Below are 12,647 nucleotides of genomic sequence, written 5' to 3'. Positions count from 1 at the left end.
AGGCCACGGACTGGGGCTTGTCTGATGCCCAGCTACCTCACCAGACAGGCCAAGGCCAGGGACGCGGTCTCACGGGGTGGGGACGGCCCAGGTCCTGGAAGCCCAGACCCACAACTGCGCCCACCCGTCTCTCTCCTCCCCAGCCTCCTACCTCCATGGTAGTGCCAGCGTGGCCTGGGCCTGGGCTGGAGCCTGCTCCTGGTCTTGGTGCTGGGCCTCGGCCTGGGCCTGGGCCAGGACCGGAGCCTCAGCTGGAGCCTCAGCCTGGCCCTCAGCCTCAGGGTCAGAGCTGGGGGCCGCATCCCTGCGCTGTGCCTCGTCCCGAGCAGCCTCAGCTGGGAAGGCAGGTGGCGAGCCGAGGAGTTCCACATTGGTCACCATCTTGCCTATGGTAAACCAATCATTGATTTGGTCGAGGGTGAGCTTGCGCAGCATGTTCGCAGCCGGGCCTGAGCGCCGCTCAACCGCCAGTCAGAGAAGCGTGAACAGGCGAGGCGGGAACCTGGCTGCAGGATCAAGAGATGGCGAGCCCTCGGCCCCGCCCCACTGCAAGCCCTCCAATCAGAGCCCTCCACAAGGCACACTGCTCAACCTCAGGTCGCTGGCCCCGCCCCACCACAAGCCCTCCAATCAGAGCCCTCCACGCACCCGGGCTGCTGGGAGCTTGTGGCGCCAAAGGACCCCATGGCGCCGACGCACTGCGATAGGCCTGTTGGGAGCACTGCTCTTCAGCCCACACAGAGGCTGCGTGACTCGGGGTTTGGCCGTCCGTTACCAAAATTGGGGAAATGAGGCCTTCAGGGTCCCTCGGCCTTGTGGAGGTGGGCCCAGCATCAGGGGACCGTAGATGTGCAAGACCAGCGCCCCCAGTGTCTCTCCAGCCTCCCCCTCAGGGCTACTCCGTCTAAGGCCTGGCAATCTGGGCCGAGAAGGAACAGAAGTTTATTGCGGACCTCCTGTGCGCCTGGCCCAGTGCAGGGTCGCAGTGATAGACCTCAGGGTGAGGAAGATGAAAGGCAAACCGACCCTGCTAACCTCAGACACCTTGCACCTAATTTGGGGAAAGGAGCAAGAAAGCTAGGGAAGGCTTCTTGGAGAAAATGACACCTAAGTGGACACCTGCGGGAGAACCGATAACAAGCTGGGTGAAGTAGGACTTGGAGGGGAGGTAATCCGCTGATGAAGGCAGGGGGCTCTGGGAGCTGAGAGCATCTGGACGGAATTTAGGGGGCCAGAACTTGACTGGCCGCAACTTGAGTTGCGTCTTCCTTGAGTGGTTTTTCCAGTGGTCATTTATGGATGTGAGAGTTGGACTGTGAAGAAGGCTGAGCGCCGAAGAATCGATGCTTTTGAACTGTGGTGTTGGAGAACACTCCTGAGAGTCCCTTGGACTGCAAGGAGATCCAACCAGTCCATTCTGAAGGAGATCAGCCCTGGGATTTCTTTGGAAGAAATGATGCTAAAGCTGAAACTCCAGTACTTTGGCCGCCTCATGCGAAGAGTTGACTCATTGGAAAAGACTCTGATGCTGGGAGGGATTGGGGGGCAGGAGGAGAAGGGGATGACAGAGGATGAGATGGCTGGATGGCATCACTGACTCGATGGACGTGAGTCTGAGTGAACTCCGGGAGTTGGTGATGGACAAGGAGGCCTGGCATGCTGTGATTCATGGGGTCGCAAAGAGTCAGACACAACTGAGCGACTGAACTGAACTGAGTTCGTCTTCCTTCCTAAATCCATTTCTCGGAGGCAATGTCCTCCCCACAGCTGCACAGAAACAGGTGGTAAGAGGTTCACCTTTGGAGATTATCAACAAATGGATGGTGGTTAAAACCCTCAGAGCAGCTGAAAAGGTCCAGGCCAGAGTGAGTGGAGATGGACAGAAGCTAGGAAACAGCCTGAAAGAAAAGGCAGAGAAGACAAATCCAGCAAAGATACTGACGTTACTGCCTGCCCACCTTAATATCATCAGTGCCCAGTGCAGTGTCAGGCACCATGTGGGCTCCCAGGAGCAGTGTGAAAGAGTGCCTGAGCAGCATGAAGAACATGTACTGATCAACAGTGTGAGAGCCAATCAGTTCAGGACTGGGAAATACGCAATGAGTGGCAGTTAAGAGGTCAGCCTGAGAGCAGTGCAGGTAGAAGTCAGACTAGACGCGGTTGAACTACTGGTTTCTTACAAAAAATGAACCCAGCATGGTACTGAGCTAGCAGTTCCAGGTCCTAACTTGGCCACACCACCAACATATGAGATCTGGGCCTTGGAGTTTTGGCTGATCCAAATACTGAACCGCCTCACATGTACACATTTGTGGGCAAGGGAAAGACAAGAAAACGTGATCATAAACTCATTGAGACTCTTTGTACGTCGTTCAGCATTGATTGAAAAACACTACAAGTTTGGTGAAAGCTAACACATGTTCGAATTTTGCAAGATAGGCTGTTGTTCAGTTGCTCGGTCATGTGCAACTCTTTGTGACCCCATGGACTGCAGCACACCAGGCTTCCCTGTCCTTCACGGTCTCCGAAAGTTTGCTCAAACTCCTGTCCATTGAGTAGGTGATGCCATCCAACCACATCATCTTCTGTCGTCCACTTCAATAACTGCAAATCCCATTTGTGTTCCCTAGTACATTATTAGTACATTACTAGTACAAGGAGACGGAGAAGGCAATGGCACCCCACTCCAGTACTCTTGCCTGGAAAATCCCATGGACAGAGGAGCCTGGTAGGCTGCAGTCCATGGGGTTGCTAGGAGTCAGACACGACTGAGCGACTTCACTTTCACTTTTCACTTTCATGCATTGGAGAAGGAAATGGCAATCCACTCCAGTGTTCTTGCCTGGAGAATCCCAGGGACAGGGGGTCCTGGTGGGCTGCCGTCTATGGGGTCACACAGAGTCAGACGTGACTGAAGTGATTTAGCAGCAGCAGCAGTACAAGGAGATCCAACCAGTCCATCCTCAAGGAAATCAGCCTGTATGTTCATTGGAAGGACTGATGTTGAAGCTGAAACTCCAGTACTTTGGCCACCTGATGCAAAGAACTAACTCATTTGAAAAGACCCTGATGCTGGGAAAGATTGAAGGCGAGAGGAGAAGGGGACAATAGAGGATGAGATGGTTGAATGGCATCACTGACTCAATGGACATGAGTTTGAGTAAACTCCAGGAGTTTACTGGAGACCAGAAGTCTCCAGGCTTCTCTGTCCATGGGATTTCTGAGGCAAGAAAACTGGAGCATGTTGCCATTTCCTTCTCCAGGGGATCTTCCTGACCCAGGGATCAAAACTGTGTCTCCTGCATTGGCAGGTAGGTTCTTTAACATTGAGACACCACGGAAGTCCAAAAACGGGATTAAAGCACTACAGTATTTTATAACAACAGAAGGTAGCTGAAGATACTGCATGCTAACAGACAATATGATACATAACCCCTGGGGGAGGAGTCAGCAGGACATGTGGCCGAGGTCACCTGTTTAGACTAAGAGCCTTTCAATGGACTGCTGGATAGATTGGATCTGCTGCTTCAGTTGTGAGCCTTCTTTGAGGATGACAGACAAGTGATGACAGGTCTGGAGATGCCACAGGCTTGCCCCAGGGCCTGCTTTGACCCCTTACTTTCACTAGTAGTTCTTGGCCTCTTTAGTCACTTGGCCCAGCTCATCCAGCATTCCTGCCCAAAGTCCAGAGTTCACAAGAGGCAGCTTGATATTTCTGCATAGGCACGTGGACACCTAGGTCAGGGCACCTGGGAAGGCCCCAGAGTGGGCCTTGGTGGAGGTTTCCCATATTTGCATTCCCGGAGCTGGTGGGGCTGCAGGCCCAAAGGGAAAACAGCAGAAGACGATTACAAATGATGTTGATGCCATGAGCAGGAGAAGCTTTGCCCAAAAGACTTTCCTATCTTCACTGACCCTCCTCAGCCACAAAATATAGCACTTTGTGCTTTGAATAAATCTGCTGGGATGGCCCATTCTTTAAACATTGTTTTCTTTGAACATGGGCCATGTTTCTTGCGGGCCATGTTGGATTAGCGACTGCTACTGCTAAGTCCCTTCGGTCGTGTCCGACTCTGTGCTACCCCATAGACAGCAGCCCACCAGGCTCCCCCATCCCTGGGATTCTCCAGGCAAGAACACTAGAGTGGATTGCCATTTCTTTCTCCAATGCATGAAAGTGAAAAGTGAAAGTGAAGTCGCTCAGTTGTATCTGACTCTTAGCGACCCCATGGACTGCAGCCTACCAGGCTCCTCTGTCCATGGGATTCTCCAGGCAAGAGTACTGGAGTGGGGTGCCATAGATTAGCGACTAAGGACATTAAAATTCTGTTGATCCCAAGTGGAGTTTTAAGTTGAAATGATTTGTCTTGAAATAACTCCTTAAGGTTTTTCCTAAGTGCTTTTTGTCCTCTGCAGTTTTCTAACTCATTATAAGTCTAAAACATTCTTTTTCTAAGACTGTTTTTCAAACTTTTTCTTTGTCTCAAGATTCCTTTACACGCTTAAAAATTGTTGAAGACCCTAGAGAGCTTTTTGTGTAGGTTCTATCTACTTTTTTAGGGGTTACAACTGAGAAAGGTTTTATTTATTTTTAAATTAATTTTATAATATTAATAAAACTGTTTTGTGTTAAAGCAAATAATTAAGAAAAGTCACTGTGTTTGCCCCCCAATTTCTGTGTTTGAGAAGAGCGACACGTCTGCGTTTCCACAGACCCCTCAATGCCTGCCTTAATGGCTGACAGCTGGGTTCTCATTCTGTTGTGACATCACAAGTCATACAGCCTCTGGAGAACTCCACCATACACTTGTGAGAGGATTCTAATGAAAAAGAGAACATCTTACTATTATTATGGATAAAAGTTTTGACCCCTAAGGAGTCTTGAAAACCCCCAGACCACATTTTGAGCATCAATACTGTAAGATGACAAGCTTTTCGAGTTTGATGCACAGCTTCATTTAATTCTAAACTTTCTTCCCTTTGAAGCGGGTTCATTGCTGTTTCTCCTCCCTACCCTTCTTCCATCTGAACTCACTTTTCTTTTGCCTGAATAATGAACACTTTTTTTTTTAATCCGCAGATCTACTGCTGATTATTCCCTCAGTCTTAGTTGGTCCAAAATGTCATTTCGCTTTCTTTATTGAATGCTAATTTCCTCACGCACAGAATTCTAGATTGGCGGTTATATTATGGTAAACTTTCTTGCTGTTCCTCTTTTGTCTGTGTTCCTCAACGGTTTTTTCTAACCCAGCCTCCAATTCAGCGATTCTTCAACTGTCTAATCTGTTGCTATAAATCAATCAAATTTCTTTTTGGCTCTTTTTCAGTCAGTTAAGTGGCTTGCTTTTTTTTTTTTTTTTTTACAATTTCCAGTTCTCTGCTTAATTTTTCAGCCTTGTGTTTCTTTGTGCATACTAATCGTGGGTCTTTTTAAAACCTACGTTTTAAAACTCCAGTGTCTGGAGTCCCTGTGGAAGTCTTTATTTATATTGTCTATTGTGTAGAATTACTATGCACGGAATTGATGCATAAAAACATGCAGACCAAGAATGTTGATAACAAAGAGAAATGGCAAGAAACCCAGAGGTGGGAGACTCGGCTTCTCGGCCATTAACACAGCAAGCAGAGACTCCCGTTATCAGGTAGACCAACTCGTCCTCTTTGTCCAAGACCTTCCCTGTTGCAACACAGGAAGTCCTACTCCCGGGCAAATCCGGACTGTTGGTCACCTTATTATGACACAAAACCCGGCCACTCCCCCCCGCCGCTCGTGCTGTCGGCCTCCATCTGGTCGAACCGCTGGGGGCGCTGTGGTGCGCAGGCGCGGTCAGGTAGGCACTCTGGCCAGGGGCACCGTCGCTCCTTCCACCTTCCCGGCAGGCCCCGCGCGGCGCCTGCGCGCGGAGTGACCTTTCTGAGTTGGCGGTTCTGAGTTGGGGCTTCCCGAGCCTCTGGTCCTCGGCCGAGGTGAGTGTGTGGCCGAGTCCTGCGCTTGGCTTAGGGCCACCGGGATGGTGAGGGCTGGACCGCGGGCGGCGGAAACCCGGGGCCCCGTATGGCCCCCACGGCCGCGGGCAGGAGCTTCCTCGGCCCGCCCACAACCGCACCTCGACCCCCGCTGACCTTGGGGCCCAACCGCTCCCGCTGCCCACGCGCGTTTTCCCCCGCGGGCCCCCCACTGTAAAGGGAGGTCGTCTCGGGGTTCGCTGTGCTTGGCGAGTAACGCCGAGGCCGCTCCACGCCTTTTCCTTCGGCCATGAAAGTCAGCCACCTCCTCCGAGGTTACGGGGCTAGTAAGTGATGGAGTCAGGATCCAAGCTGAGCACTTCGGCGCCACGTCTAGTGGCCTCTCGCCTTACCCCTCAGGTTTCCTCGCTGCTTACTGTTCCCGGAGCTACCCTGTACGTATAACAAGGCCATGGGAGGGGCGAGGCGGGGACCAGAAGGGGATCCGAGGTGGTGACTGCAGTTGCACGGACATTAAGCCTGTGAAGCCTGGTCCGGGCTCAACGGGTCAGACGTTTCCGGTCTTCAGTGTAGGTTCAGGTGACGGTTTGCTTGACGTAGCGCCAGGAACTGCAGACTGAGCCGGGCACAGTGGACTCCCATCTGGCCTTTGACTAGGATGGGCCTTTGAAGGAAAGGGCGTTAATAAAACCCACGCAGAGCTGGGAAACGTGGCTGGACAGAGTGGACTCAGGCAGAAGTAGGGGGCCTCCGGGGCACTCGTCCGACCGAGCGTGGAACCCTTGAGCCAAAGGCAGGTGGGAGGTGAGCGTTTGCAGCGTACCTGCCCTGTAGCGGTCTCGGATCGTTTTAGGTGAGGAGAGAACGCCAGGGGCCTGGGCCTTGAACAAAAGAGCCAGAAAACAGGTTATTTTGGTCTGTTCTTAGGGCCTTTGACCTTCCTGGTTTGCTTTGCTCTTTCCTTCTAGGTCTTCATCTGGCCTTGCTCCAAGGCCTCTAATGGGCCTGGGCCTTGCCCTCATCTTCTTAAGCTTAAGTCCTCTGTAGAACCCCAGGAGCTTAGTACTATTGCAGCCAGCTAGCCTTTTGCAGAGGTTCCTTCTGAGCTTGTTGTGATCATTTACTGAGTTTTTATTCCTCACCAGGCAGTAGGCCGGGCTTCCCTGGTGGGCTCAAACGGCGAAGAATGCTCCTGCAACGCTGGAGACCTGGGTTCAATCCCTGGGTGGGGAAGATCCCCTGGAGGAGGGCATGGCAACCCACTCCAGTATTATTGCCTGGAAAATCCCCATGGACAGAGGAGCCTGGCAGGCTACGGTCCATGGGGTCGCAAAGAGTCGAACATGACTGAGCAACTGCACAGGCAGGCCAGGGTCCTTTATGTTTCCTCCTGAAATTCCATTGAGAGCCCAGCAGGGCAGGTAGAGCTGTCTGTGCTTCACAGAAAGGGAAACCTCTGAAGTGACATCTTTCAGACTTGGCCAAGGTGGAGGGCAAAGCAGGCAGAACTCATGTAGGAACCCAAGGTTCACAGGCTTCCAACCCCCTGGTCTTCCTTCCAGTCAGTGCTGGGCGCAGGGAGGAGGGGAGCACGCTCAGCGCCTCTGAGCTCTTCCCCTCTGGGGCCCCAGAGGTGCCTCTGCGCCCTGTGGCGCGCTCTCAGTGCCTCTCGAGGTGGCGCCGTTGGCCTCCTGGAGCCGTGTGTCCTGAGGGAGCGTCCCAGTACTGCCTGGGGACAGGGCGTGTGAGGGCACCGCTGCGTCAGCCCCCAGGCCCAGGCCTCAGCTGGGGTCTGTGCTCTCCTGGGAAGAGCTGGGAGCCAGGCCTCAGAGCAGATCCTCAGTCATGAAGCGCAGATCCAGCTGGGTGAGCTTGGGCAGCTTCCTCCTGGGGTGCAGGCAATAAGCGTGTAAAGTGCTTCACACATGTGCTAGGTTTGTGTGACAGTCTTAGGGTGAGAACTGCGTTCTCTGCTGCAGCCCCCAAGGCCGTCCGAGCTCTGGCCGTCCGCCGCCCCAAGTACAGCTGCGACTCCGTGTGTATGAACACTTGCTGTAGCACAGCAAGTACTGTGACACAGAGCAGCACCTCTGTCTTCACGACAGCCCTCGGGGGGGCGGGGGGGGGGTGCGGTTTATCCCTGCTTTAGAGATGAGGAAACCGGGACAGTTCAAGTTAGCTGCCAAGAGGGACGGTCCAGGTGCGAGCCCCCGCAGCCGCTGTGGCCTTCCCGAGGGCTCTCCCACTCCAGGCACGTCTTGACCGCAGGGTCTCGGCCCATGTGCTGCCTCTGCTGACGACACTGTTCCCCCAGGAGCTCCTGGCTCTTTAGGAGCCCGTGTCTCAGCTCCGAAACCGTGCCTGCCACCTCTTACATGCACACTTCACATCTGCTGAGTGAATAATGGCCACACGATACAGGTTTCACTCACGGAAAACCAGAGGAAACTGAAGTGAAATTTTGTGTAGCCAAGTAGACATGCGAAAGGAACGGGGTGACCGTCGGTCAGCCTGGGGCTGGGACTGGGGCGGCCTTGCTGACTGAAGCCGGAGCAGTGCTTCCTGGTAAGATGAGAGGTACTTTGATGTCGGTGTTCCTCACGATGGTTCGAGTGGCGATAGTTTAATAGATCACCTTGGATGTTGCAAAGCTTATTAAAATGAAAATGAGGGCACCTGATTTTAGAATCTGGTGAATTATAAACATGAGCAAAAGCACCACTTTGAGAACTGCACATAAAGGTGAGCTGTGTCAGTTCAGAATGTGATGGCTTTTCCTAATCAGATCCAGTAATTATTTTATTGATTAAATAAGTTATTACTGCGTCTCCTAGGAAGTGACGGTGTTCTCTCATGCTCTCTGTATTTGTTAAATTCTACTGTTAGTAGACCTCAAGACTGGGATGATGCAGCACTCTGTAGGTCATAACACTGAATTGCATAGTTGAAGTGTGCTAAGAGAATACAACTGAAAGTTCTCTTTAAAAAATAAGAGGTGATGGGTGTGTTACCTAACTGGACGGGGGAAGTCCACCCACAAGGCGCACGTCTGTCGGTCACACTGCGGCGCGCACCATAAGCACCGCATGGCTTATATGTCGGGTGTGTCTCAGCACTGCCGAACTCAAACAGAAGAAGGACTGAGGCTCGCTGGATGAGCGTGAGCCCGAGCCTGGTGTTGCCGTCACAGGGAACTCACCACGCTCTTTTTCAGCATCGAATGCCGACAACTCTTAACACGGTGATGCAAATGTACTAGTTTTAAAGTTTTAGAAGTGTGTGATTTTGGGCATAATTTGGGGACACTGTGGAGGGTAGCCTTCAGAGGCGGGCTGGCGATGGCACTGCAGGCTGAGCGAGCTCTGGGCCTGGAGGAATGGGAAGTGACGGAGTGCACAGATGGCCAAGGTGGGGGGTATTGCCGGTGTGTGGAGCTTGAAAAGCTGTTGAGAGCGGAGCCCCCATGTGGATGTTGGAATGGCTTTGGGGAGCAGGTCTGGCATAGAGGCTTGAATAGTTTGAGAAATAGGTTCAAACTTAATAAAGGGAAACCTCTTAGCAGTTAGGTTTATTGAAACAGCAGTCATGGTAATACTTAACCACTGTGCTCCTTTTCAGATGCTTCAGAGTCTTATTAAGAAAGTTTGGATCCCCATGAAACCCTACTATACCCAAGCTTACCAGGAGATTTGGGTAGGAACGGGGTTGATGGCCTACATCGTTTATAAAATCAGGAGTGCTGGTAAGTTTCTTTGTTTGATTCATTAGAGATCAGGAAGGAAATCCTTTCAAGAGGAATCACAGTTCATATTGTAAAGAAACTATGGCCCTTAACCAGCAGGGCACACCAGAAACCCTGGTGGTCCGTTATTCAAACATGGGGAGTATAAGAGCTGTGTCAGCAATAAGAGAGATTTGAGCAAGACTTTGGCATCAGGGAATTGTGAATTTCCCTAGGTGTGGCAGTGTTCAGAGTGCATAGGCGACGTCCTTAGTTTTGAGAGATGCAGGTTAAAACACTTAGGGTAGAGTGTCCTGGTAAACAGTATTCTGTGTACCTTTCCCACTGATCTGAATGAACATTTTCATAATAAAGCTTGAGGCAAAGCATCCACTTGGTTCTCAGTAGAGCACAGATGAGGCCCAATTGTGTACGAATAAGAGAGAGGGAAGAAAGGAGAGAACTTTAAACTGCAGGGCTGGAGTTTGGGATGTGGTGGGGAGTGAAGAGGCCTGTTCAGAGAACATCTGTGGTAAAACTTTTTCCACTTTGTGGCTTTGAAGCACTACAGGATTACTATTTTCTGAAAGCTTCACTTAACAGCATTACCTAAGGTATGAACTTTTCAGCCAGATGATGATTTTGACAATAAGTTGGCTAAAGGCATTTTTGCAAAGAATTGGTATGACCAATTTTTCTTTCCATTTATTTTAGATAAAAGAAGTAAAGCCTTGAAAGGTAAGATTTCTGCTTAAAATGGGTGGGGAATGAGAAACACCATCACACCTTTCAGGACGAGGCGCCTCCTTATTGAGAATTGCAGCCGACAGCTGCTTCAGTGAGCGGTCAGGCCCAGAGGGGACGTGTCGGAACGCAGAGCGCTGGTCTGCTGAGGCAGAGGCGCCGGATGTTCTGCTTCCTATAGACCGAGCTTAAAAACTGTTGCTCAGCCCTGGCTGAGTGTAGCTCCCAGGAGTGCAGTGAGTTGATGAGAGCTGGCTAGGCCTCCAGTGGGGACGCAGGAGCTGCCTGTGCGAGTGTAGCTCCCAGGAGTGCAGTGAGTTGATGAGAGCTGGCTGGGGCTCCAGTGGGGACGCAGGAGCTGCCTGTGCGAGTGTAGCTCCCAGGAGTGCAGTGAGTTGATGAGAGCTGGCTGGGGCTCCAGTGGGGACGCAGGAGCTGCCTGTGCGAGCGGGCTGCCCTGGGAACGCCACTTGGACTCTGGTGCAGACATTTCCTCACTTCACATCCACATGACAGTGAAACTCTAGCCACCTGAGTCCCAGACAAACGCAGGGCTGGCCCGTGAGCTTGGGAGGAGATGTTTCCTGCCCTCGCTCTTTGTGTCCAGGTGGGTTCCACAGACCCTCCACGCACATTGCCGTAGAAATAGCCCTCTCTCTGCCTCCTGGTCTTGCCTCCGGCTTGTCAGTGCGGGCTTGTGTGATGACTGCAGTCTGCTCTTCCCTCCCTCCTAAACTGTCTCTGCGTTGTGCTTCTCTTCGGAAAGCTTCCAGCGCCGCTCCGGCTCATGGTCATCATTAACCAGCTTTCCGCGGACGGGACATCGGCCTGGCTGTGCTCTGGGAACGTGGGACCCCGTGTTGAGATGCCGCTGCCCTCGAGCCTGAATAAACATACCTGTGAGACCCACGCTGTCTGCACCCGAGTCCCTCCCTGCGCCCCTCGCCCGCCCTGTGCCAGCCCCACCCTGAGCAGGTCTGTGCAGCCATCCTCAGTGGCCCTGAGGGGCTGAGGGGTACGCACCCCAGTTAGTGCAGGAGTTGGGGGTCACATCTAGGCACTCACGCTCCCAAGGTCTGTAACTGTTTGCTAAACAGATGATTCTGCTGCTTAGTACTCTGACCTCTCTGAGCCTCCCGTTTCTCATCTGGAAAATGAACAGGGAAGTTCTAACAGGGTTACTGTGGAGCTCAGGAAGAGGAGGTGTGGGAAAGCGTGTGTTACTCAAACTGTAAAAGGCTTTAGAGGTAAGGCAGTGTTAAATCACATACTAGGTGGAATGAGAGATTCTGAGAGAAGATTTTCTTCAGAAGTCACTTACAAGGCAAAATACATAATTAAAAAAAAATCGATTGATACTTCTTTTAGCTTGACTGATATCAAATGAACGCTGCATAATGTTTTTCTCCATCTAAGACAATTACCAAAACCCCTAGAATTGCATTCAAAAAGTAGATCCTGAAGCAGTCAGCTCAGGGTGGAAGCGCAGGTGGGGGTGTCTGCCTGTGGAGTAGACGTGGCGGCCCGGTCCCGGGCTGGTCTCTGGCCACCTCCGCTTCTCTGAAGGGCAGTGACCGTCCCTGAAGGGCAGTGGCCGTGCCTGAAGGGCAGTGACCGTCCCTGCGTTTTTGTTCTCCAGCACTAGTGTCAAGCCAGGCCCATGGATAGTGCCTGAGAAATGGCTGCCACTTCTGAATGGGGTCTCTGAGCCTTGGTGTCTGTTGTAAAATGGGGATAAAACCCAGTTTCAGCCTCGCTGGCTCCGACAGGGACCTGGCGTGAAAGTGTCATACAGTCCCAGAGGGCCTTGGCGTTGAAGCTGGGGGCAGGGTTCCGTTCTCTTGCAGGAATAGCATTTTGTCCAATAACTGCGTCCAGAGGATGAGTCAGCTCTGCAGTTCAGAAGCACCTCATTTTAAAATTTGCTCATCTGGGCCGTCTGTTTTGAGACAGCATCCCCTGGAGGGCTGTCAGGAGGGACGAGCAAGCCCAGCATGTCCAGCTTCCTTCAGTGTAAGAAGAAGCCTGAGAACTTGTGTTCCTCACAGGTTCCCAGGACCACACTTTTGCTGATCTATACAAAAAACGCACCCACCACCAGCGTTCAGCCACACTCCCCACCGTGCTGCCCATCAGCACGTTCAGTCCTGAGAACCGAGTGAGGTGGGGCTGTAGTCCCGTATTACAGAGGAGACTGAGGCTGAGAGAGGGGCAG

General features: G+C 52.1%; 1 protein-coding gene across 1 annotated transcript; it reads left to right on the top strand.

The window, feature by feature from the left end:
- The first annotated feature begins 5,811 nt into the window (after positions 1–5,811).
- ATP5MJ (ATP synthase membrane subunit j) lies at positions 5,812–11,341 on the top strand. Its single transcript, XM_014479065.2, has 4 exons — positions 5,812–5,967; positions 9,586–9,709; positions 10,403–10,426; positions 11,199–11,341. Exons 2-4 carry the CDS (start codon positions 9,586–9,588, stop codon positions 11,231–11,233), a joined length of 183 nt encoding a protein of 60 aa, XP_014334551.1. The 5' UTR covers positions 5,812–5,967; the 3' UTR covers positions 11,234–11,341.
- The last annotated feature ends 1,306 nt before the right edge of the window (positions 11,342–12,647 follow it).

The sequence above is a fragment of the Bos mutus genome, chromosome 21 (genome assembly GCF_027580195.1).
Source record: "Bos mutus isolate GX-2022 chromosome 21, NWIPB_WYAK_1.1, whole genome shotgun sequence".
In the NCBI taxonomy this organism is placed as follows: Eukaryota; Metazoa; Chordata; class Mammalia; order Artiodactyla; family Bovidae; genus Bos; species Bos mutus.
This window is presented reverse-complemented; position numbering and strand designations above follow the sequence as displayed.